This window comes from Aethalodelphis obliquidens, unplaced genomic scaffold, assembly GCF_003676395.1.
Source record: "Aethalodelphis obliquidens isolate GAN/ISIS:26980383/991018 unplaced genomic scaffold, ASM367639v1 scaffold100, whole genome shotgun sequence".
Taxonomy (NCBI): Eukaryota; Metazoa; Chordata; class Mammalia; order Artiodactyla; family Delphinidae; genus Aethalodelphis; species Aethalodelphis obliquidens.
The window spans coordinates 1477244-1504245 of record NW_020838044.1 but is presented as its reverse complement, the minus strand read 5'-3'; the positions used below and the strand labels follow the sequence as shown (position 1 = coordinate 1504245).

General features: G+C 40.3%; 1 protein-coding gene across 6 annotated transcripts; it reads left to right on the top strand.

The window, feature by feature from the left end:
- The first annotated feature begins 208 nt into the window (after positions 1-208).
- CLCC1 (chloride channel CLIC like 1) lies at positions 209-25995 on the top strand. 6 transcript variants are annotated; one of them, XM_027096198.1, is made up of 11 exons: positions 209-332; positions 11458-11598; positions 12000-12101; positions 14277-14384; positions 16973-17194; positions 17459-17599; positions 19308-19401; positions 20660-20757; positions 21039-21185; positions 22799-23140; positions 24599-25995. In XM_027096198.1, the coding sequence occupies exons 2-11, from the start codon at positions 11470-11472 to the stop codon at positions 24812-24814; spliced, it is 1599 nt and encodes a 532-aa protein (XP_026951999.1). In that variant the 5' UTR covers positions 209-332; positions 11458-11469; the 3' UTR covers positions 24815-25995. The 6 variants fall into 6 exon arrangements, with proteins under 6 accessions (XP_026951999.1, XP_026952003.1, XP_026952004.1 ...); XM_027096199.1 differs by having other exon boundaries at positions 254-376; XM_027096200.1 differs by lacking the exon at positions 209-332 and adding an exon at positions 338-356.
- The last annotated feature ends 1007 nt before the right edge of the window (positions 25996-27002 follow it).

The window sequence follows — 27002 nt, the reverse complement described above, 5'->3', positions numbered from 1 at the left end:
TAGATTCCCGGGTTTTACTGCAAATGTTACACATTCCAGAACTTATAAAATAAATCGATACTAAGAAAATACGCTTCGTATCCGTTTTATATATTTGGCTTCCATGTAAGCCTTCCCTTGCAGAGTTCGGCTGACGAGCGTAAAAAAAAACTCTTGCCTAAAACAAGCCGACGGGGGCCGGCCCCGCCCCCTCGGCAGGCCAATCAGCTGCGCCCCCGGGAAGGCCGTACAGATGCAGGCCGAGCGAGTCGATGAGGCCGAGCGAAAGGTAGGACTACGCTGAAGTGCTCGGCGGCTCGGGGGGCGGCTCGCCATCTTCTCCAGCCTCTCGGGTAGGTGTTTGTCTTCCCGGAGCGGTAAGCTGGCGACCAGAGACGTGAGTCCGCCCGGTCGGGTGTGTTTGTGCGGCAGGCGAGGCTGCGGTTCGGCCTGGGCGGGTCCCGCGGGCGGCGACGCAGGGGAGGCCGGGACCTCTGTGCTGGCGGGGGCCGAGCTCGCCCGGGCCTGCTGGGGACTTAGGAGCGGGGCGCAGACCGGGATGAGCGAGAAACCTGCCCCCCTTATCTCCCCGGCCCGTTGGCGGTCTTAACTCTGGGTGCCACGCGGTTGCTCTTACTTTACGCCATTCATAGAGCGGCCTAGGGAAAAGGGGCAAGAAAGGCAAAGCGAGACGCGAGCGAACGTTGACTTTTGTTGGCTTCAGTTATCTCTGAAAACTTTAGGTACAATCTGAACAAATACCGTCAGCAGAATGGCTCGGATTTGTTTGTAGTTGTTTTCAAAAACTCCAAATTAATTTGAATGTTAATAGAGATGCATATTTATGAGTGGGTGGTGAAAAACAATGACGATTTTCACTATGATGGTGGTTATGAAGGTGTGGTCCCCAGACTAGCTTATCACCATTACTGGCATCATCATCGTAGTCATCGAGGAACCTTTAGAAATGCATATTTTCAAGTTTGAGAACCACGGTTCTAGGAAACTGCACAACGCACACGAACTAACTTGCAAGACCCTGACTTTTATGCCAGGCTACTTCTAGGTTAATACAGAAGTTGACTCTAATACCCAAGTTAGCTTTGTCTTACTCATTTCACGTGTAAATTCATTGAAATCAGGTGTGTCTCCTTTGTGCCGATTTCCACTCAGTGGCTGGCAGTCTCCTTGGAGATCTCTGTCTTTGTTGGTAGCTGTACAGTCTAGTAACTCCTGTTAAAGTCCACTCTCCGTATTTCCTGCTTTGTGGAGGTGGGGATCCCGCAGTTCCTCCTCTCCATCTTCTCAGAAGATGCCACTAGTATCTTGCCCTGGAGAGGCAGTTTTAGGTAGAGCCAGTCTGGGTTTGACCACCTAATAGCTGAGTGGTCTTGGGCAAGTTACTTGTTTTTCTAATCTATAAAATGAAGATAATAATAGTACTACTTCTAAGAGTTCTTGTGAGGACTAAATGAATGAATGCACGTAACAGGTTTTCGCACATAGTAATCAAATACTAGTTACTATTATTATATAATAATTTTTACATTATTAGTGTCAAAGACACATAGATGAAAAAATTTTAAAAAAATAGAACTAAGGGAGAGAGACTATTACTGACAAATGGTAGAATAACACGTGCCACCACTGAATTACACCAACATAGGATGGTTACTTTTCCTTAATATTTTGCTACTCAGAGTGTGGTCTGTGGGCCAGTGTCTCTGCCATCACTAGGAGCTTGTTAGAAATGCAGAATCTCAGGCCCACCTCAGATTTACTCAATCAGAATCTGTTTCTTAACAAGATCTCCACCAGGTTTAGATGTGGCTTTGTTTGGAGGAAGTGTGAGATTATCTGAAGGATTTCTCAAGGAGAAATCAGTGACCACAGGGATTTGGCAGGAGGCCCTGACTTTGCAGCTGATTTCACTATTCTGCATCACCTCCTGGTCTTCCATCATTTCTGCATTGCTAAACCCTATCCCTGGATCTGCTGATCATTATTGGAGAAAATAGCCTAGTTGCCAATAGCATGACTTTGTGGGGGTCATAGTCAAAACTCAGCTGCTTGACAGGCGTTTTGATTCATCTCCCTTTGTGGAATGCTCCCTTTAGTGCTGTTTTTCCACATCTCCATTCTCCATCCCAGCCTCTGCGTGCACAGGGACACTCTGGGCTTTCCAATGGACTTTTTCAGTATCCTGTTGATACAAACAGTAATGTGAACTTTGAGCTTCTCTTCTTTTTGCTTTAGAACCTTTATTTCCATCCTTCCTCATTCATTTCTATTGATGAAGTCATGTAAAACTTTGTTGCCTATGAAAAGCCTTAACTGTAGCCTTGATATTAGACACTGCCATCTTTTCCTAGTCTCTGCTCAGTTCAGACACTCCCCTTGTCACCTATTTAGTTCTTTTTTTTTTTGGCCGCGCCATGCGGCTTACAGGATCTTAGTTCCGGACCAGGGATTGAACCCGGGCCCACACAGTGAAAAAGTGCGGAGTCCTAACCACTGGACCGCCAGAGAATTCCTTAATTCTTTTTTTTTTTTGTTTTCATTGAAGTAGAGTTGATTTACAATGTTGTGTTAATTTCTGCTGTACAGCAGAGTGATTCAGTTATACATATATATATACATTCTTCTTTTAAATTCTTTACCATCATGGTTTATCATAGGATACTGAATACAGTTCTCTGTGCTATAGAGTAGTACCTTGGTGTTTATCCAGTCCGTGTATAATAACTTACATCTGCTAACCCCACCATCCCACTCCATCCCTCCCCCAACCCACTCCCCCTTGGCAACCACAAGTCTGTTCTCTATTCACCTTCTTAGTTCTTAACTGCTTAGAATTAGGCTTCTCCCTGTCATTCTGTGAAAGTCAGTTCACAGATGACCAGCTAATTAACCAATCCAATGGCTTTTTTCAAACTTTATTTTTCTCATTTTCTCTGAAGTATTTAATATAGTTGACTAATACCTCCTTCAAATTAAGCCCCTCTTGCATAAAACACTGCATGTTTTTAGCTTGCCTTCTATTACTCTCATTAGTCTTTACTCTCCTTTTGTATTTGGGTCTTCTCAAGGCTTTATTCCTTAGCTTAACTCTTTTTTTCCCCCAGTAAAGTAATACAGTTATCCAGTATTTCTAAGCATCTCTGGAGCGTGACAGGGATTTTAGGATGCCTTTCCCATCATTATCGTTATCTAGTATTTTGGCTTTACATTTTTAAACATAGAAAGTTAGGTTTTTTAAAAAAACTATCAGTTGTTTACTAAATTTATCAATATGCTTGATCAGTTCCTATGCTCATTGTTGTTTCTTTTATTCACACCTTTCCTCACTGAGGTTAAACTTCTTTAACGTATCAAGAGTCTGTGGGTTGTAGACTTTATTAGTTTTTTTTATGTCTAAAGAAATTTGTATTAGTTTGCTAGGGCTACCTTGACGAAGTACCACAGACTGGGCAGCTTAGACAGCAGAAATTAATTTTCTCACAGTTCTGGAGGCTGGAAGTCCAAGATCAAGGTGTCAGCAGGGTGGGTTTCTCTGTGACCTCTCTGCAGGTGGCCGTCTTCTCCCTTTGTCTTCACATCATCTTCCCTCTGACCTGTGTCCAAATTTCTGCTTATAAGGACATGAGTAATATTGGATTAGGGCTAATGACCTCATTTTTAACTTAATTACTTATTTAGAGATCCTGCCTTTAAATACAGTATTCTGAAGAGCTGGGGGTTAGCACTTCAACATATGAATTTGGTGGAGGGATGCAGTTTAGACTGTAACAATACTTTTTTAAAATTAATTTTCATTGGAGTATAGTTGCTTTACAATGTTGTGTTAGTTTCTGCTGTACAGCAAAGCGAATCAGTTATGCGTATACATATATCCCCTCTCTTTTAGATTTCCTTCCCGTTTAGGTCACCACCACAGAGCACTGAGTAGAGTTCCCTGTGCTATACAATAGGTTTTTGTTATCTATTTTATACATAGTAGTGTATATATGTCCCGATCTCCCAATTCATCCTACCCCTGTTTCCCCCCCTTGGTATCGATAAGTTTGTTCTCTACATCTGTGTCTCTCTTTCTGCCTTGCAAATAAGCATAACTATATCTTAATTAGTCTTTCCCATGGGGGGGAAAAAACCTTTTGTAAAATGTGAAATATACATACAGAAAAGTGTGTAAAATACAAATGTTCACCTTAGCAAATTATTAAAAAGCAAGCACCTATGTAACTACCATCCAGGTTAAGGAGTAGAACATTGCCATCGTCTCAGAAGCCCTCCAGTACCTTCTCCCTTGTCTCATTCTTGATCTCAGAGGGAAGGGTTTCAATATTTACCACCAAGTGTGATGCTTGCTGTAGTACTCTGACAAAGTTTTCTTTTATTCTTGGTTTGCTAAGTGTTTTGTTTTAATCATGAATGAATTTAACCTGTTTCTTGATATTGGTTTTGGGGGCCTTCTTTTTTTCTTCATTAATCTTACTATAGGTTTATCAATTTTATTCATCATTTCAAAGAACCAAGTTTTGGTTTTGTTATCTTCTCTATTACATGTTTTCTAATTTATTAATTTTTACTCTTTGTTTTTGAATTGAATCTTTTCCGTGATTCTTTCTCAGGCCTCAGGTACTTTCCTCCTATGTGTGCACTGATCAGTGTGGTGCTGAATATTCAAGGGAGTCTGTTCTCATACCAATTCCTCTGATAACACACTGTGTCCTCCAATTCAGTTCAATTCTGACCCTAACTATCCTGTTACTGCACACCCCACAAGTTAAGGGCAGAGTCCTTTACAAGACTTTCCCCACATCAGATGCATGTCTTGGGGGCCCCCTGTACTTCTGACCAACTGGCTATAGATTGAGGGCTTCCCATTACCCCATCAGATTGGGTAATTCACTAGAACCACTCACTGAAAGTTCTACAGTTAATGGTTTTATTATAAAGGCTATAGATGAAGATCAGCCAAATGAAGAGACACATAGGGCAAAGTCCGTGGGGGAGAACACAGAGCTTTTGTGTCCTCATGGAATCCAGGTGTGTCACCATCTCAGCACATCACTGTGTCACCAGCCAGAGAGCTCCTCTGAGCCTCAGTGTCCAGAGTTTTTATCAGTGTTTCAGTCCGTAGGCATGATTGATTCATTGACCACATGATTGAATTCAGTCTCCAGCTGCCCTCTCATCCCCAGAGGTTGGATGGCTGAAAGTTCCAACCCTCTAATCATGTGCTTGGTCTTTTGGATGACCGTTCCCCAACCTGAAGCTATCTAGGAGCCCACCATGAGGCACTTCATTAGCATAACAGACAGTCCTATCACTCAGGAAATTTCAAGGGTTTTTGAAGGAGCTGGGGCCAAGATGGAGTAACAGGGACCCTCTGCAGACCTCTGCAGGTCTGTCTCTATGCAAATTTCCCTCCTGAACTCCAGCTGCCTTGATTTCTCCAGACTCAACTCCATCTCCTCAAGGATCCCAGCTCCTGGGCTCTCCCTGAGTTTCCCCTCTGGGTGCCCAGGGTTACTTAAGACAGTAGCCTGGGGCAGTGGAAGGGCTGTCCATGTTTGTTTCCCATATTTCAAGGACCACCATTCTTTCTTGCCTGGTGTCCAGTTTCTTGAAAACCATCTCATTTTTTTTTTTTTTTTTTTTTGCTGTATGTGGGCCTCTCACTGTTGTGGCCTCTCCCGTTGCAGAACACAGGCTCCGGACGTGCAGGCTCAGTGGCCATGGCTCACGGGCCCAGCCGCTTGTGAGGATCTTCCCAGACCGGGGCACGAACCCGTGTCCCCTGCATCGGCAGACGGACTCTCAACCACTGTGCCACCAGGGAAGCCCATCTCACATATTTTATGCAGGGTTCTTTCTTGGTTGTTCAGGCAGGAAGGTAAATCTGGTCCCTGTTACTCCATCTTGGCCAGAAGTAGGAGTCCGGGGAGTGCTTTGGAGCAAGGAGTTACTATGTCATCTTAACCCCAAACCTTTACCTGAATTATTCCTTTATTCCTGTCAGGCTCTTGTCCCTAACACTTTGTTAAAAACTGCTGTACCAAATCCAGTGGTCAGTTTGCTGCCCTCTGATCACCTGATCTTTCAGCAGCATTTGATACAGTTATCTGTTCCCTTCTTTCTTCACATGGCTTCTGGAATACCAGCCTCTCCTGGTTTTCTTCCTGCCTTACTAGTACTCACTGACAGTGTCTCGTCAGTTCCCCCTCTTCTTTCTGACCTCCAAGTGTTGGCATGCCCTAGGACTCAGTCTTTTATCTTCTTAATGGATCTTATGGTGATCTTATCCAGTCTGTGGCTTTAAACCTCATCTACATCCTGATGGCTCCCAACTGTGTTTCTGTAGCCCCACTCCTCTCCTTAGCTCCATACTGTGTATTAGACATCTCCACTTTGATATTAGTAGGCATCTGAAATGTACGGTGTCTAAAACAGAGCTCTTGGTATGTCAGAACTTGGTATCTGCTCACCTGAGTGTCCCTCAGTCTTTCCCATTCTTCCAGTTGCCGTGGTCACAAACCTTGATGTCATCCTGAATCTTTTCTTGTCCTTACTTCTTACGTCCAATTTACCGGCAATTTCTGCAGTGTATTTCTGGATTAGTTAGGGTAGCACAAGATGGTGTTAAAAAAACAAACCCCCAAATCTCAGGGCTTACCATAAAAGAAATGTATTTTTGTTCACATGAAAGTCAAAAAACATGTTCCCACGTAGTAGGTGGCCTTGCATGTGGTCATTTAGGGTCCCAACTCCTTTAGTTTGGCTGCCCTCCTCTAGGGCTCAGTGCCTTCCCCATTCCCTGATGGTCGAGGGGGCCAGCTGATGGAGGGTCACGTGTGGGAGGCTTTCATGGATGTGTTGCATATCCTTGCACTGCTTTTGTGCTGGCCAGGACTTAATTGTCACATACTTAACTGGAGGACGGGCTGGGATGTGTAGTTACCATGTGTCCAGAAGGAAGAAGATGGAATGTGCTTGGTGACCTGTTAGCTGGTCTTCGCCACATGTGGTAATGTCTACCTCAAATTTTAAAAATCTTATCATTTATCATCGCTTTTGTTGCTGTCTTAGTTCATGCCACCTTCATCTCTCAACTGGACTACTGCAAATCCTCCTTTCTAGTCTCTTGCTTTTGCTCTTCTCTTCCAGCCTCCACATAGTAGCCCCAGTCATTGTAGAATGTAACCCAGATTCTATCTCGTCTGTACTCAAACTCCAGTGGAGACACAGATGTAGAGAACAAACGTATGGACACCAGGGGGGAAAGTGGCGGGGGGCTGGTGGGGTGGTGTGATGAATTGTGAGATTGGGATTGACATGTGTACACTGATGGGTATAAAATGGATAACTAATAAGAACCTGCTGTATAAAAAAATGAAATAAAATTCAAAAATTCAAAAAAAAAAAAAACCTCTCTAGTGGGTGGCTTCCTATTACACTTAGAGTAAAAACCACACTCATTGCTGTGGCCTATTCCCATTCTCCCCTCCAACTCATTCCCAGGACCCAGTTGTTCTGGCCTTCTTGCCCGTTCTTTGAATGCTTCAAACATAATCCCTGCTTGGACCTTTATGCTTGCTATGCCCTCTCTCTGGGTTTTCTTTTCCTAAATCTTCCTAAGGTTAGCTTATCATTTTTCTGTTTAAATGTTGTGGTTATCTACCACTGTGTAACAAACCACCCCAAAGTTTAGGGGCTTTCAACAACCATTTTATCATCTCTCATGAGTCCGTGGCTTGTGGGGCTTGACTGAGCTCAGCTGGGTAGTTATTTTTTTCCACATGTTGTTGGCAGGATCACCAAGTCAGTTACCAAGGGATTGGACTGGAACCACCTAGAAGGCTCACCCACATGGCTGGTCGTTGATGTTGGCTGCCAACTGGGAGCTCAGTGTGCCCCTGCACGTGGTCTCTCCAGGTGACTTGGCATTCTCAAAGCGTGGTGGCTGAGTTCCAAGAGGGTGTCCCAAAAGCAGGTGTTCCAGAGTGGTAAAGTAGAAGCAGCTGATCCTGGTATAGTTTAGGCCAGGCCCAGAACCAACACAGCATTACTTCTACCACAGTATTTTGGCTGGTCACACGGCCAGCCCAGATTTAGGAGGAAAGGAAACAAACTCCATCTCTCAGTGCGGGAAATGATAGAGAATTTGAGGCCATGTTTCTTCTCCTCAGAGGCCTTCTCTAAAATACCCAGCATTACCTAATCCATCTACACCATTGCCTTGTTTTATTTTCCTTATATGACTTATCACTATCTGAATTTTTTTTTTTTGCCAATCCATTGTCATCCCCCACTAGAGTGTAAGTTTCTTAAAGAAGACCTGGCTGGTCTAGTTTCCTGGTAGCCCTGTCACTTACGACAGTGCCCAGTATCCAGCAGGTATTTTGTAAACGATGAACAAGAGAGTGCTGAACGTTCTCCCAAAACCTTATTCTCGTTCTGAAAATGATAGCACCATTTTTGTTGTTGGTAGGCCTTAAAATCTTGGAGTCCTGTCTGCCATCGTTCTCTTTCTTTCCTTCTACGTGCATTCAGTTGCTGAGGTCTATAGAATTAATCTTTTAAACATGTCCGATGGGTTCTTTCTGTTCTCATCCACATCACTCTTTCAGACCAACATCCTTTTTCTACTTGTTGAACTCTCTGAGTGTACATTTAATGCTAGTTTCATCTTCCCAAAATGTAGTTCCCATCACCCTTTTTTTTTTTTTTTTTTTAACATCTTTATTGGAGTATAATTGCTTTATCCCATCACCCTTGAAAGCTATTGTTAGCCCGTGAAGTTAGTCATAAGCGTTTTTACTTTTGCAAAGTCATCTCAGCCACCTCTCCACCTCTGTGTTCCGCCATGTCCATTCTCGTGTTTCCAGTCTCTGAGGAGTACATTTTCCTCTCTGTCTCTGCCTCCCTCATCTCATACTCTTAGAATGTTGCCCATACTTCAAAGTCCATTTCCCATGCCCATTCCTCCATGAAATCTTCCCAGTTTCTCCCAGTCAGATGTGCTTCTTCATCCTGTGAGCCCCTAAAACACTTTGAATCCCTGCTGAGGCTTTGATCATTTGCATTTGCGGCTTAACAAACATTTGCTGAATGTCTTTCACTTGCTGGCCACTGGGCTGAGTGTTGGGCTTGGAGAGATGGAGGGGGCAAGATGGAGAGGGCATTGGGAAGGTGAATTTAGACTTGAGTAAGATGTTACCTTCCCTGGAAAAGTTCACGTTACAGTGCAGTGGTTTTCTACCTTCATTGTGTGATGGAACCCGGTGGGGAGCTTTAAAAATCCCAATGCTTGGGTCCCTCGCCTAGAGATTCTGATTCAGTTGGGTTGGGATGTGGCCAGAAGATTGGAGGATTAAGAAGCTTCCCAGGTGATTCTAATGCACGGCCAAGACTGAGAGCCGCGGTGCTAAGGGATGAGACTGCCCAGTAAGTGGTTAATTTCAGTGTGTGATACTCTAGAAGAAGAAACAGAGCACACCAGGAACACAAAAGAGTGTTTAGTTTAGCCTGGAGTTACTTTTATTCCTGCAGCTAGAGTGTAAGCCATTTATGGGCAGGGCCCAGGGCATTCTCCTCTTAGAAATCCCCCACCTGATCCGTATTCAGAGTAAGGTATAAGAGAGGCTGTCTGACAGAACATTCTGCAGTGGTGGAAGGATTCTGTATCTGCGCTGTCCAGTTTGGTAGCCACTAGCCGTATGTGACAACTGAGCACTTGAAATGCAGCTAGTGAGAATGAGGAACTGACTTTCAATGTAACTTAATCTTAATTAATTTAAATTTCAGTAGCCACATGTGGCTAATGACTACTGTGTTGGACACTTGAATAGAGGAGATACTGTGTTTTGAGATACGATTTGAGGGTGTTTATGCAGAGGCTTAGATGAAGCAAGCTGTTTTCTCTGTTTGAGAGTTCAGTCACATCATTTGAATCTTAATTTTGCACCTTTTAAATTTCCCATTTTTTTAAAAAATGGGAGATGGGGAGGGTTTGGTTCAAATACCTGTTTTCTTTAAAACAGTTTTACTGAGAAATGATTCACATACTATACAATTCACCCATTTAAATTGTACAATTCAGCAGTTTTTAGTATATTCACAGATATGTACAACCATTACCACAGTTAATTTTAGATCGTTTTTCATCACTATCTAAAACTTTTCATCAGAGTTTTTCATCAAAAACTGTGTACCGGGGACTTCCCTGGTGGCAGAGTGGTTAAGAATCCGCCTGCCAATGCACGGGACGTGGGTTCGAGCCCTGGTCTGAGAAGATCCCACATGCCGTGGAGCAGCTAAGCGCGTGCGCCACAATTACTGAGCCTGTGCCCTAGAGCCCGCGAGCCACAACTGCTGAGCCTGCGTGCCACAGCTACTAAAGCCCGCACGCCTAGAGCCCGTGCTCCACAACAAGAGAAGCCACCACAATGAGAAGGCCGCATACCACGATGAAGAGTAGCCCCTGCTCGCCAAAACTTGAGAAAGCCCGCACGCAGCAACGAAGATCCAATGCAGCCAAAAGTAAAATAAATAAATTAAATAAATAAAATTGAAAAAAAAACCCAAAAAAGTCTGTACCGACTCACAGACATAGAGAACAGACTTGTGGTTGCCAAGGGGTGGGGCAGGGATGGATTAGGAGTTTGGGGTTAGCAGACACAAACTATTATATATAGAATGGATAAATAACAAGGTCCTACTGTATAGCACAGGGAACTATATTCAATATCCTGTGATAAACCATAATGGAAAAGAATATAAAAAGGAATGTATACGTATGTATAACTGAGTCACTTTGCTGTATGGCAGAAACTAACACAACATTGTAAATCAACTATACTTCAATCAGAAAAAACCCTGTACCATTTAACTACCACCCCTCTGTCCCTTATTATATCCTCAAACTTATATACCTACCAATCTGCATAGATTTGCCTATTCTGGACATTTTGTATCAATGGAATCATATAATATATGGTTTTTGGTGACTGGTTTTTTTCACATGGCATGATGTTTTCAAGATTCATCCATGTTGTAGCATGTATCAATACTTCATTCCTTTTTATGGCCTAATAATATTCCACTGTATGGTACTCATTCATCAGTTTAGGGACATTTGGGTTGTTTCTCCTTTTTGGCTATTGTGAATAATGCAACTATAAATGTTTGTGTACGAGTTTTTATGTTGACGTATATTTTCATTTCTCTTGGAGATATACCTAGAAGTGGAATTGCTGAATCACTTAGAAAATCTTATGTATACTTTTTGTCTCAGTGAGAATAGAATATGTGTGCATGTGTGTGTTTTTATGCGAATACCACTTAACTGAATATTTTTAATTCAGTTATTATTAAGAAAGCATTATCTTAACACTAGAAGGAAGTGGATTGTTTTTATTAAAACAGTTTCCTTCAAAAGTAATCATACTTCACTGTATCTATTAATTTTTGTAGCCTTCATGCAGGATGCTGTGTTCTGTGCTCTTTTGTGAATGTCTGTGGCTGATAACTGCTTATGCTCATGATGATGACTGGATTGACCCCACAGACATGCTTAACTATGATGCTGCTTCAGGAACAATGAGAAAATCTCAGGTATTTAAAAAATGCATGTGTGTATAACACCTTATCAGTCCTGTGATGGAAATAGTCTACTTTTGTTATTGTTTTTCACAGAGCTATGAGAATCCTATATCAATGATTAGCAATCATGCAGAATGTCTTCTTGCCTCCTAGTCTAAGATGATTTCAACCTCATCTGTTTATTTCTGTTTCAAATTTGAATGTAAAGCCCGTCGAGAAGCAAACTAATTTGATTTTAGTTCTTAGCTAGTGTATAAATTTGAGGCTCTTACTTTTTTGGTGGTTTAATACAGTTGAGGAATATAATGAGCAAAGCCATAAAATGATGAAGTAAAAATTTTAGTCTCATTAACTGTAGGTTATTTTTACAACTGAACTATGAAGAAAGAAAATCTCTCTCTCCTTTGCTTTAGGTGAAGTATGGTATATCAGAGAAAGAAGAGGTCAGTCCTGACTTATCACATGCTGATGAATTGTCAGAATGTTACAGCAGACTTGATTCTTTAACTTATAAGGTTAGGTTTTTTTATTCATGATTTTTGTATTATTTATAGTATGTTAAATTGCTCTCTGTTTTCCTGTCGTTGCTAACATTATTTGTGTTTCTATCTAAACTACAATTGACATATATATGGGTTATTTTTCTTTAGTTACTCTGGCCTTTGATTTTTAAAATAGTACTTCTATTTTGCTGTAATAACATCTCACTATGCAGTAATTATTTCTTTACCAGACTGAAAATTTCTTGGGACAAGGAATGGGACAAGGTGATGCTCTATCACCTGTTGCAATGCTGGGCTGTAGTAACAACAAATATAGCAAATGAAGAAATGGCTCTACTGCTAGTTTCTAAGCATAAGAGTTGCTCTTATAAATATAAGGGATTATTATAATTTAGTGTGTGGTAGCTATTCATTTATTCAGTCCTTTATGTGGCTGAAGTAGAGTTTATGAGAGAGGAAGTAAGTCAAGATTGCTGGGGAGTTTGAACACAGGTTATGCTGCGGGAACCCACCTCAGTTGGTTGTGAGGCAGGGTGCTGGTGGCAGTGTGGAGGGGGCTGGGATGGGGGGGATGGCAGAGGTCCAGCGACACTGGAGGCTCACACTGAGGCAGTGACGGGGTGAAGAGAAGAGGAAAGCGTGCAACTTTTCCGTGGTAGAATAAGCAAGTTGTGATGGTTGAGGGAGGAGGGGAAAAGGATAGGGAAGGCTAGCGTGAATGAGGGAGGTTTCCAGCTTGAGAGATTGGGAGGGCTTTTTAATTGAGATCCAGATATATCTGAATTCGAGATCTATAAGCAGCTGCTTGTGGTTCTTACCAAATGTGAATGTTTTCTCACCCGAGTGCTAGCAAAGAAATGCTTGGATAAAATTTGCTTCAGTCTTAACTGCATTTTGTGGTGTAGTGAATTAATTTGGCTGGATGTTAGGAAATGGAGAAATGCCTTTTTACTGAAATTTTTCATTCCATTGTTTGTGACTTTGGTTCAAACGTTGTAACAACATGATTGGTAAAATGGAGTCTTTAGTCTTTGTTTTTAAAAAATCGTTTCTCTTAAAAAATTGTTTCTCTTAAAAAGAAACTAAATATTCTTAGGGTTTGTTAACCTTGCCTGAAAGCAGAGGAGACTGCCCTGTGACTTCTTGAGTGTCTTTCTGTCCTGAGTCTGTGTGTGCTGCTCTGTATGTTCATCATCTGAAGCCCACTTCAGTGCTCCGTGCAACTTGTGGTCCACACTCAAGTAAAAAGTACTTTTTCACAGGTTCTAAATGTCTGTAAGATGTGCACTACCCTCCCTCAGAGACTAGGCCACGGTGTTGTTTGTAGAGCTAATTTCAGAGGAAGTCTGTTCTAATGAAGGACTCTGTGCAGAGGGGGTGCCATGTGTAGGACACTCTGGAGAAGCCATGGTTCCTGACATATGGTAGGGTGTGATCGATAGTTGGCAGGAAAAATTAATAAAAGGCCAAAAGTAATATGCACATTCAAGAAAATCTTTGCTGTGTCCTTCATTTTCCGGCTTCATGCTATCCCTGTTTCTCTTTGTCCTCTCTTTCTGGGTTATTTTTCCCCCGCTTTTTCCTTTCATTCCTTTCTTTGTTAAACCATTACTTTGGAATTAGGAAGAGGCAGATTGGTCCAGATGTTCTGCTTGTCCACATCTCTGCTTCCTTGTTTCATGATCTTCAGGTTTTTTTTTTTTTTGTGGTACGCGGGCCTCTCACTGTTGTGGTCTCTCCTGCCGCGGAACACAGGCTCCGGACGCGCAGGCCAAGCGGCCATGGCTCACGGGCCCAGCGGCCATGGCTCACGGGCCCAGCCGCTCCGCGGCATGTGGGATCCTCCCAGGCCGGGGCACGAACCCGTGTCCCCTGTATCGGCAGGCGGACTCCCAACCACTGCGCCACCAGGGAAGCCCATGATCTTCAGTTTTAAAATTGCTGAAAGTCAGCAAGAAAACTGCCAGTCAGGGTACAGTGTGGGACATGTGTTCCTTATTTGTTGCCTACTTGCCCTTTGCAAAGAGAACCCACAAGAAGCAGGTGAGATCTACATTTTAATGCGAGCTTGATAAAAAATAACGAGCTCCTTACTTTGATCTCAATGGGACCACTAGGCTAGAAACTTGACCCTTATTACATTAAACTTTGACGCTAACTAATGTTGTATTTATTTTGTGGTTACAGATCGATGAGTGTGAAAAGCAGATGAGAAAAGACTGTGAAAGTCAAAGCAATCCTGTTTTTAGGAGATACTTAAATAAGATTTTAATTGAAACCAGAAAGCTTGGCCTTGTGAGTATTTGGTGCTGTGATACTAATCAGTGTAGTGGATATTTTCATTATTTATTAATTTCACATTATATCAAGCAGTGGCAAAGCATCATTATGCTTCAACAGAGAATACCTGACTCACCCTTTTACCAAAACCTATTCATGCAGGATTGAAGGCAGCTGCCTGCTTTACAGTGGTTTGGTGGAAGGCAAGTGAGCAGTGCAGATCCCTCCTCTTTTTCCTGTAGTTCATGGGGATTTACTTACTCTGTGCACTGCCCTACCACTTAATTGAGTTGGAGGGAGAGGGGTTTTTTTTTTTTTTTTAAATTTTGGCTGCACTGCACAGCATGTGGGATCTTAGTTCCTCAACCAGGGATTGAACACACACCTCCCTGTATTGGAAGGTGAAGGGGAAGTCCAGAGGGAGATTGTTTTAAATTTGCTATTTGAACTTTACTGAACAGTTAGAAACTTAATAAACTCATGACTTGGTAAGGAAATTCTATCCCAGTCCTTACTTCCTGTTTTCTACCACTTCCACACTTTCTTATTCAGATGATGTAATATTACATATTGAGAAAAAGAAAAGTGTGTTTTAAGTAGTTTTTTCCCCCTAGCTGTTTACTGTGGCAAGGCTGCTTTATAGAAATTACATATCAGGCACATACTGTTCATGATTAATGTTAAGATTCCATTTTTTAGAGTCATTGTTTTCACTTTGAGGAGTCGAAACATCAAGAAAACTTAAAAAAAGGGGGTGTTAGATGAATAGTAATCCCACCTTATTTTGGAGATGTAAAAGCAGATGTACTCACATGTACACCCTTCAGTTTGAGTCTTATAACTGAGTGCAAGGTGGAAAAGAGTCTATTTTATAGATGAGGAAACAGGTAGAGTCAGAAAATACTCAAGATGGAGATGCTTGGAATATTTCGTTCCTGGTTTTTTAGAAATATTAATCAATGGATGCTTTTTTATACTTACTGATGATTTGTGATATTACATGACACTTTGGTTTTTCTCATTTTATATTTACTTTTTAATATAAATATCAGTATTTACTATTAGAAAAGATAATGTTTATAATGATTTTGCTAACCTGAACTCTCAGTAATATAGTTGTGACTGTCATGCATTTTATGGAAACCAGATTTTGCTGCTTTTTGAGATCCTTTTTGTTTTTCTTATTTGTACTACTGCAAATTTTAGGCTATTTGAAAACTGTGTCAGCAAATGGAAAGTCATAAATGGAATCATAAAATAATGATAGTTTATCCTCATTATTTGTGGATTCCATATTTTTGAATATTTCAAATATTAAACTTTATTTGTAACCTCAGAATCAGTACTCCTGCTTTTGTGGTCACTTTCAGATATGCGCGGAGCGACAAAACGTTTGAGTTGCTCAGTGAGCCCATTCTCAGCTGAGGTGAAACAAGGCCATTTTTTGCCTTCTTGTTTTCAGCTCTCATGTTATAAACAAGTACTTTTATGTGGTCTGTTTATTTTTTCGGGCTTTCATTTTTTAATTTTTAAAATTTTGCTGTTTAAAAATCTCCCGGGCTTCCCTGGTGGTGCAGTGGTTGAGAGTCCGCCTGCTGATGCAGGGGACGCGGGTTCGTGCCCCGGTCTGGGAAGATCCCACATGCCGCGGAGCGGCTGGGCCTGTGAGCCATGGCCGCTGAGCCTGCGCGTCCGGAGCCTGTGCTCCGCAACGGGAGAGGCCACAACAGTGAGAGAGGCCCGCGTACTGCAGAAAAAAAAAAAAAAAAAATCTCCCAAGTGTTATGCTGTCTAGTGTTCCTAAGCACAAGAAGGCTGAGATGTGCCTTAAAGAAAATTCCCTTGTTAGTTAAGCTTAGTTCAGTCATTAGTCATAGTGCTGTTGGCTATGAGCTCAGTGTTAATGGATCCACAGTATATATATTAAGGTGTCTTTATTTATATATATTTTTAATTTCTTTCCTTTTTTTCCTTCAATATTTATTTATTTTGGCTGCGCTGGGTCTTAGTTGTGGCATGCAGGATGGTTTTTTTTTTTTTAGTTGCAGCACACAGGGTTCTTAGTTGCGGCATGCATGTGGGATCTAGTTCCCAGACCAGGGATTGAACCTGGGCCGTCCGCATTGGGAGCGTGGAGTCTTACCCACTGGACCAGCAGGGAAGTCCCTATATTAAGGTGTCTTTAAACAGTAACATAAAAGGGTTATGAATTGATTGGTTGATGAAAATGTGCTTGCAGGAACCTAACCCTGTATTTCCTGTAGGAGCCATGGTTCAGTATTTGCTAACTAGTGTTCAGGGTGACTTTATAGAATGTAAGTACTGCAGATAGCAGGAATCAACTGTAATTTAGTAAAATGTACTGTATGTTACTTGCATAGAGTTTTATAATTTTTGAAGTGTTTTTCACGTTATTATCTTTGGTTTTCATGTTGGCCTGTGAGTCAGACAGGTAGATATTATTCCTCTTATTTTATACCTGTGAAATATTGTGAACTAATTATATATTTAGTTCCAAATTAGCTTTTGTCTTAAAATATTTCATTGAGTAATGATAAAATTCTCCTTTTCTGTTTGTTTTTTTTCTGGCAAATTTAATTCAGCCTGATGAAAACAAAGGTGATATGCATTATGATGCCGAGATTATCCTTAAGAGACAAACCTTGTTAGAAATACAAAAGTTTCTCAGTGGAGAGGATTGGAAGCCAGGAGCCTTGGATGATGCACTAAGTGATATTTTAATTAATTTTAAGTTTCATAATTTTGAAACATGGAAGTGGCGATTTGAAGATTCCTTTGGAGTGGATCCATATAATGTATTCATGGTAAGATGGGATGAGGGGGACATGATTAACATGTTTTTATTTTAACATGTTTTTGTTTTTTAAAACACTTTAAAAACCCCACCATAATTATGTTGAGAACTCATACTAAGTCACTGTTACTGGGTTGACGAACATGCAGCAAAATGGTACAAATGATTTTGCGTATTCAAGTCCAGTTCTTTTGTTTTTGCTGACGATCAGTGTTGTTTTGGGGAAGGATGGCTTGGCGGTGACTCTTCTTTCTATTCTGTTTCTGTTTTTGAGATGCTTCTGTGTCTGCTCTGCATCGTGGTGTTAGTAGCTACTGAGCTGTGGACATATGTTCGTTGGTACACCCAGTTGAGACGTGTTTTATTCATCAGTTTTCTCATCAGTTTGGGATGGAATTGGATGTATTTATATAAGGTATTGTATAGATAGAAGGTTTTTAAATTTTCAAACGTTACTTCATAATGAAAGACTGTAATCCATTTAGAGCTAGTATATAATCTTGCCTCAGACGAGGGCAGGAGGCAGTGATTAGAGGTGGTGATGGTGAGGAAATTGGCAGCTGCTCAGGTGTCCCTGGTGTTTTGGGTCCTTGACCAGTTAGTGGGGAAAAATGTGCAGTCCTGATTTTCATAACCCAATTCCTGATGTTGGGTGGCATCTGGACAGCTAAATCAGAATAGAGTTATGTAGACACACTTGAAAAATTCTCATGTAGGTAATTTGGGGTATGTCTTTTTGTTTGCTAGAAGTGATACCAAAATACTGTTTTTTAAAATTAGTTTATTTTCTGAATATAAAAGTGGTATATTTATGGTAGAGAAGATAGGAAAGATAGAAAGATACAGAGAAATTTAATTCTTAAAAATTGTCTAGGGAATTTCCTGGCAGTGCAGTGGTTAGAACTCGGCACTCTCACTGCTGGGGGCCTGGGTTCGATCCCTGGTCAGGGAACTAAGATCCCGCAAGCTGCGTGCAGTGGCAAAAAAATAAAATAAAATTGTCTATAATTTTACCACCTAGAGATAATCACTGTAGATATTTTGAGGTATTTCTTTCTTTTTTTTTTTTTTTTAAATTTACCATCTTAACCATTTTTTAAAATTTTATTTATTTATTTATTTTGGGCTGTGTTGGGTCTTCGTTCCTTTGCAAGGGCTTTCTCTAGTTGTGGTGAGCAGGGGCCACTCTTCATCACGGTGCGCGAGCCTCTCACTGTCGCGGCCTCTCTTGTTGCGGAGCACAAGCTCCAGACACGCAGGCTCAGTAGTTGTGGCTCACGGGCCTAGTTGCTCCGCGGCATGTGGGATCTTCCCAGACCAGGGCTCGAACCCATGTCCCCTGCATTGGCAGGCAGATTCTCAACCACTGTGCCACCAGGGACGCCCCGAGGTATTTCTTTATAAACTTTTTCCAAATTTTTAATTCTTTAAAAATCAGGACCACATTATATATAGAAATTTGAAGAAACATTATTGTTCCTGTCAAAATAGCATAATCATTTAAGGAAAATTTTAGACCTTTTTAGCAGGGTGAGTCAAGTAGCCAACTATTTTCAGTGAATTCATCTGATTAAATCATTGTGATATTTCCTTAGCTCTAAGTTCTATAGCTTCTAGAACTAAGTATTTACAAATTGGAGGAAATAAGGTAGTTTGGTTGAAAATTGTTCTCTCAATGATTTCCCCCGGGGCTTTTATTTTTAAAAGGCATATTTGTCATTTGTGCTAAAAATCATCCAAAGCAAAACACCATTTTGTCATGAATTGTATAAGAGAATGAGTAGTCGTTTAATATGTATAGCTATCTTTGGGGGCATGATATCAGCTGTATTTGAACTAATTTTTAAAACAATCTTTTTAGTAAAAACGTTTTCCTTCCTCCTCATAATTACTTTATAAAGAAGGCAATTGTAGTTAGTTCTTTACCTGTTGCATTAAGACTGTTTTGCCATGAGCTGAAAAGAGCCACTTTTAAAAAATAATATATTTTTTTCTGTGAAAAATTTTTAAATAATCTGGTTTGGGTGAATGGTGAAGACACACTTTGAACTAAGGTTTTTAGGATGTGTAGGCGTAACCTTCATTGTTAGCAGCCTTTCATGGTTCCCTTTGGTGTTGGTCAGCTAGCCTTTGCCCAGCATCAGGCTGAAGTTGCCAAGATGGAGCCATTAAACAATGTCTGTGCTGAGAACATGGATTGGACTGGAAGTCTCTTGGGTAAGGTGTTGGTTCCCTTGGCCTTATTTTGAGTAGAATTTCTGAGAATGAAAAAACATATTAATAATTACAAAGAAATGATAAAATGCCAGAAGGAGGCTTTCTATGACTGAATCTTTAGTATCAGAACAGGCAAGAAGCGTCTTAGGTTTCAGACCAGTGACTTCTGTGTTCATGTAATGTGACAGGAAAGGGATAGAAAGTGTGTATATTGCTGGCTCTTATATTATCTGTCTCCCTGCATTAGACTCACTTTTGTTCATCTAGTCCTTAGCACAGTGTCTAGCACATTCTGGGTCCTCAGCAGAAGTTTATTAGAGAAGTGAATCAATGTATATATGAATTCATTTCCATCTTCGATTTAATCTCCTTATATTGACGTGTGAAATCTTATTGTAGCTTTACTATACTGTTTTTTTTTAAAATTAGGAATTATTTTACTTTTTCTTACAAATTTTATGAACACTCACTAATGTTGACTGCCTTTAGTTATAGGTATCTAACAGTGGGAATGGTTTGATGATCAAAGTCTCTTTATAAATGCAAGTCTCTAATGACTGACCCAGAATAGAATCTCAGCAACAAATCAAGGTGTCCAAAAAATTAATTTTCTTGAAAAGATATGGGAGCCAAACCAGCCCAGCCTTGCTTCCTGGCTTCAGGGGACAACTAAATGCCTCCTGTAGCTCTTGCTAGTACATAATGTACATGAGTCTGATTTAGAAAAAGTGAGAGAACTAATGTTCTACTTTATTTTGTAAAATAAGTAAAGAACTGACATTTTTAATTGAAATTGTTTGGACATAGTTGTAGGTTCACAGGTAGCTGTAAGAAACAGAGATCCTGTGTACCCTTTACCCACTTCCCCCACTGGTAACATCTTGCATACTTACAATAGTGCAGTATCACAACCAGGATATCGACTTTGATACAAGCCACCAATCTTACTCAGATTTCCCCAGTTTTACTTGGATTCCTTTGTGTGTGTAAAGAACTGTTTTTGTTTACCTTTTAGAAATCTTAATAAAATATATTTTACCTGTATAAGAGTTGTATAATTTGAATGGATTTTTAAAATAAACATTTTGGACATAAGATGAAATTTTTAAAAATCACTGTTAGTGGGAGACTGTTTGCAAAACAATTTAAAATTGATTGGGGGTTGTGGGGAGAGGGACAGTTAAAACTAAAATATTGTCTTATTTGGGAATGAAATATGACTTTTTAAAAAAATGACTGTTTTTGTTTCTCTAAATAGAATGGCTTAGAAGTTCATGGACCTATAAGGATGACTCATGCCAAAAATACTATGAGCTCTTATTAGTCAACCCTATTTGGTTGGTCCCACCAACAAAGGTTAGAATATATTTTGTGAAAATTACTTATACAAAGCAAGTAAAAAGTCTCTGTATTTATTAAAAATTGTTAGTGTTTTTTACCATCATTTTGCTAATAATAAACCTTTGTTCTAGAAAAAATACTTCCATTACACAGTGATTTTCACATGAAAAGTATATGATAACATTTAAATGTATGGAATTTCATAATTTCAGCCTCAGTACAGTTGATTATGGCTTATTCTATATGCCTCAATCCTTTGAGGAAAAAAATTAAGTTGTTTTTATCTTTTGTTGTAGGCACTAGCAGTTACATTCACCAACTTTGTCACGGAGCCATTGAAGCATATTGGAAAAGGAACTGGTGAATTTATTAAAGCACTCATGAAGGAGATCCCAGTGTTACTACAGATTCCAGTGCTGATAATTATGGCATTAGCTGTCCTGGTTAGTATATAGCACTGTTAACAATTAACAGGATTTACAGAAAAAAGGCAATTCTGAAATTATTAGGTTTCTTTTATGTTGTAAATCAGGCTAAGTCATGCTTAATGGTATGAAAAGATGATTTTTAAGTGATAAATGTTTGTTTATACTTACTTGTACATTCCTCTAAGCAAGAAAACGGTTCTCAAGTTTGATTGTAGATGTCAAAGCGGTGATTTAGAATAATACCCTCTTTTAACATTTGTTCTTTAAACTTCATGAATTACTACACATGATATCAGTTATGTCTTCTTTGAGAAAGGGGACCTTATTTCAGTCTGAATTTTTGCCGCACTGAGAACAGAAGAACAGTGGGTTTAACATAGCATCAGAAAGGGATGTAGAAAGAGGTGGGTGTACTAAGAAACAATTTGGGGGATCCAGGAGCAGACATTTATTAAGGAATATTACAGTATTACTTGTCAGTCATCCATGGTCTCTTCAGCTCTTTTTTTGGTTGATTTTCAGCCCTTACCCTAATAAAGCAGTTGTCTCATAAAACAAAATGCAAAGAACTCAGATGTGCCTGGGGAAATTATTAAAGAATTGTCTTCCCTTAAGGATACAAAATTCACTATGATCTATTTACTTAAAAATTATTCTTGTTTTGTTTTTTGGCTTGTGATTAGGATTCATTGGTTTAGGGATATGGTTTTGTTAGGTGACATTAGTTGTATAGTAGTAGTTTAGTCTCTAAGACTGAAATTATAAGCAAAACCCCTTCATCGCTTGTTGCTTCATCTGCTGCCTAAGAAAAGGCCTTTTGCTGCTCTGTCTTCAAAGAGTAGTATCTCCAGTACAGTGGTTTTCAAACTTTTTGTTCTCAGGACCCTTCTGTATTCTTCAGAATTGAACACCACAAAGAGCACTTGTTTGTGGGAGGTTTATTTATTGATATTTACCAGAAATTTTTAAAATACAAGTATACACAAGCACACAGTGCATGAGCCATCAGAGTGAGGCAGTCACTGTAGCCCCACAAGACTCTGCTGTACAAGAGGAGAGTGAAGAAGACTAATGTCTTTGTATTATGAAAACTTTTGACCTCACAGATTCCTGAGAGTCTCAGAGATCCCCTGAGGGGTCCCTGGGCCACACTTTGAGAACTGCTGCCTAGTTTTTCCCTTGGGGTGTGACTCAAAACCTGTTGAATTTTAGCTGTAGCTAAAGCGAGTTTGTAAAAAATAAACCTACAGGAGAATATTTACATAATGGTGTACAACTTTAATTTTCAGCATTTGCCTTATATGATGCGTGTGAATGTAGACAACACATGAGCAATGATCAGACAGTTAATACCTTTTAAATTTCTAGGCTTTAGCCTAACTGCTGTTATAATTCAATAAAAATGTGTCCAGCTGATTGAAATGTCTGCTTAATACTTGGCGATTTCTCAAATTTTATTGGCTACTCTGGCCCTGTATTAATCTAGAGAAAATCCAGTGAAATTAAGATGTTTACGTCTATAAATGCCACAAGTTATGAAATTTTGTTGGCACCGTGGAAAGCACCTCAAAATTTCGTTGTAAGTCAGCCATTAAGTACTCAGGAATATGTATTTCTTTTCCTTCTAGAGTTTCTGCTATGGTGCTGGAAAATCAGTTGATATGCTGAGACATGTGGGTGGCCCTGAAAGAGAACCACCCCAGGCACTTCAGCCAGGTGAAAGAAGATGGCAGCAGGAAATTGATTATAGACCCCATGGTGGAGCAGGTGATGCAGATTTCTATTACAGGGGCCAAATTGGCCCCATTGAGCAAGGCCCTAATGACAAAACATGTGAGGGTAGAAGAGATGTTTTGAGAAAGAGAGATGTTGACTTGAGATTTCAGACTGGCAACAAGAGCCTTGAAGTGCTTCCGGCATTTGATTTACCAGACGCAGAGGCGAGAGAGCATCCCAAGGCGGTACCCAGTGTAAGTCAGCAACTGTTTATTTCGCTGTCCCTTCATACTAGGTGTAAGTGCTTCCTATAGTGCTTTTGGTTAAGTGCTTTTACTTTTCATGGTTAATTATATCACCAGTGATAATAATTATTCACTCTCCCCCTTTCTGGTTGAAAGTTAGTCCAGCCTCCTCAGAAGAAATGAGATTTAATTTTTATGTTAAATAGTATTTAACAGTAATTTGTTGGAACAGATGGTAATTCATAATGACATTTCATAGGAAACCAACAAGTGAGCATGACTGAAATTTCTACCTTTGAAGAGATCAGAGAGAAGTCCTCACTGAAGGCCTGGAGCCTTAGGGAGCCAACCCGCAGGAGAGCCCTGAAGCCTTAGGTAGATGAAGAGTGAGCTGGGAAAGGACCAAAAACCTCGCTTTCCCAAATCTTTTATATCGTTGGCTGGCTAGACTATACTTTTTACCTGTGGAATGGTGAGGCCTCTTTTCCACCATTATTGGCCATTTAAAGGGACATTTCCATTTCTGTTTGAGAGAGGACTTTGTATTGTCATTTGCAAAGTTTAGGTTGCAGACGCAAACCTTTGAGAAATAGTAAGAAGCGCAGTAGAATCTAGGAAATTGTAGAATCCCTTCCCATGGAGTTCCTTAGAAGAACATATCTGCCTGCGTCTAGAAAATTAAGATGTTCCTTTCAGCTTTAATAGTTAATGGTTATCTGTCACTCATCTCAAAACTCCTCCAGTGAGTTCTGGGCTCACTTGAAGGGAAAGCCAAAGATATCAAGATGGCCTAGGGCTTCCCACCTCTGTTACCACGCTGCTGTCTCCTCCTGCGCCCCCTCCACCCTCATCCTCCTTCAGCCACAAGGGCCTCCTGCCTATTCCTTGAACTCAAGCCTTTGTACTTGCTGTTCACTATCTAGAATGCTGTTCCCAATATATTCATAAGGTTCATTTCTTCAAGCCTTTGCTCATGTCATCTTTTCAGACCGCCCTAATTTAAACAGCTATCCAACCCTCCCACCCCCAGCATGATACTTTGTTAAGTTATTGCCTGATTCTCTCCCCAGCTTAAATGTAAATTCCAGGGAGGGCAGGGGTTTTTGTCTGTTTGTTGTCTTGTATCCCCAGCACCTCGAACTTAATGTATGCTCAGTAAATATTTGTTGAATGAATTATTCTCCCTAGCAAGAGGAGTTAGCAGTACTGGTCACGAGTCTTCCTGACCCTTCCTTAAGCTGCATCACTAGACCACCTGGCATATCCTGAGTTTCCCATTCCTCCATGTACAGTTCTGTGAGGCTTAATAACATTTATATAATTACAATCCAGCACTGGAACCAGGACTTGAAAGAGTTCAACGTTTGCTATAACAGATTTGTGTGGGAACTTGTTGAACATGTTTATTACGAACTTTCACATTATGTTAATTAAACAATTAAAACACTGTAATTCTCTACTTTGTAGCATAAATCACCTATTTTGGATACAAAGCCCAAAGAAATTGGTGGAATCTCAGGAGAAAGCACACTGACTGAAAGCAGCCAGTCTGCTAAGCCTGTCTCTGGCCAAAAGATACCAGAGTGTGTGGAAGGTTCCCCTGCAGTGGAAAAGGCCCAGCTCAGGACTGACGCCACAGGCGGCCCAGAGGAAGGCAGCACGTCCAGCCCAGCACTGCAGTGAGGGTGTGTGGAAGGGATCCAGACTGCAGCCCATGTGGCTAGAGGAACACAGACATGGACCACAGCTCTGAGGTCATCTTTGAGTTTTGTAAAGTATACTCCTCACAGCTATTTCTTCTTCTCTACAAATATTCTGTTATTTACTACACAGGTGCCAACTTAAACATCAGTATTTTTACTCATAATCAGAATTAACAAGCACACATGTATCTCTGTTTAATTTCATCTTTCTTTGATATTAAGATGCATCCTATAAAGTTTTGAAGTGTTAATTCTGGAACAGGATCTCATAGATGACATATGGCAAGCATTAATGATTTTGAATAATCAAAGAGGCCAGTCTGAATTAGGGGACATTGAAAAAGAAGTTCTGTTGTTTACAGGCACATATAGGAACCAACTCACCAAAGTGTGTGTTGCCTCGTCGAAGTCCTGTGATACCTACTTTAGTTAACAGAATTATTTGTTGTGCACTGGACTCAGAATATTTCACGTGGTAGGTACTCAAAACCAACATTTAAGGAAAGTCACTGTAGTCATGCTTACCCTCTTCATTCACTTCAGCATTTTAGTGCAGCCACGGAGTCTGCATCACCAGTGTCAGTCTGCCTCGTGTAGGCTGCCTGCAGATCAGCCTTCATCTCTCAACTCTTACCGCTATTACTGGGCCTGCTTCCTTATCACCCCCTTTACTTTATCCTTAGCTAAGACAGAACTGAAGAGTGTCAGGGGAATTTAGATTACATAGCTTGTTAAGTCAGTAATCTCAGTTTTACATCCTTTGAGAATGGCTTTATTTCCCCAGCAGATGAAGTACACAGGCTTTATAAGACCTGTTTTCCTTGCTACTCAGAATCCCAGCAGTTGTGATTGTTAGATATTACTATATCTTATTTATATTACAGTAAACCATATTGTCCAAGCCATATGAAGTTCTAATTTTTAGAGATCTATACAAAGAGAGGAATAAATACCACAATAAGGAAAACAGAGTAGGATGGTTTTTTTAACCCTAGACAGGTGATATAATCAACATTTCAAATTAGTTATTCTGATTTTTAAACTATTCATTTTAAACTTTCTAAAAAAGGAATTTATAAATTTTGCACAAGATCTAACTAGGAAGCACATGTATTACACATATTCGGGTATCCTTTATCTTAACCTTCACACTACAATTTATATTCAGCTGCTTACTAAAAATGATAGCAGTCAGGAATGGTCTTAAAATTTTCATGCAGGCATTTCTTTCAGAAAAAAAGATGTATTTAAAGCATTTGCTTTTTTTTTTTTTTTTTTTTTTTTTGCAGTACGCGGGCCTCTCATTGCTGTGGCCTCTCCCGTCGCGGAGCACAGGCTCCGGACTCGCAGTCTCAGTGGCCATGGCTCACGGGCCCAGCCGCTCTGTGGCATGTGGGATCTTCCCGGACCGGGGCATGAACCCGTGTCCCCTGCATCGGCAGGCGGACTCTCAACTACTGCGCCACCAGGGAAGCCCAGCATTTGCTTTTTGATATGTTTTTTTACGTGAAATGCAGAAATACCCGCTTTTTGGCTCCCAGAAGCATCACTTAGATGCCTGTAACGATTTAATTTTATGTGTTAATATTGTTTTCTAGCTTCGTACTGCAAACAGTATTTCATCAGAAAGGTAATTTTCTCCAAGAAATGCAAAAGGATTTTATATAAAACTTTATAACATAGTAGGCATGTAGGGATGCCAGCAGTTTGGGATAGATTTGTGAACATTGATGAATATAGTCATCTGGGGGCTAGGCCTGTTCACACTGATTGTATGCTCTGAAGGTGCTAATTATCCTCTGAGCTGTGAAATGAATGCCTCAGTTTATAGACTGTAACTGTGAGAGTACAGTTAATGTTGTTTTGCACTTCTGACTGCTTTTTATCTATCCAAAAATGAATCTTTAAAAGAAAATTTAAGAGAAAGTTCACCTTTGTATTCTTTCATTACAGATAACCATTTGGGGGTGAAATCTACTTTGACAGCAGGGCAGCAAGGTACTGCTGTTGAAAGGTGACAGCAATTCAGGGAAGACTTATTAAAGCAAATTGAATATATCAAGGCCAGTTTATAACTAGAAGAAACAGCCTTGTTTATTGTCTAGCCAATATTTATCATTAAAATCAAGGATGATAGTAACGAGCTTTTAGAAAAATCAGAGTGGGGC

Bases quoted from the DNA above. Each gene is read 5' to 3' on its own strand.
- CLCC1 (XM_027096198.1), top strand. From the start codon at position 11,470: ATGCTGTGTTCTGTGCTCTTTTGTGAATGTCTGTGGCTGATAACTGCT. The intron at 11,599-11,999 runs GTATTTAAAAAA...CCTTTGCTTTAG, and splicing joins GAACAATGAGAAAATCTCAG to GTGAAGTATGGTATATCAGA. The intron at 20,758-21,038 runs GTTAGAATATAT...CTTTTGTTGTAG, and splicing joins GGTTGGTCCCACCAACAAAG to GCACTAGCAGTTACATTCAC.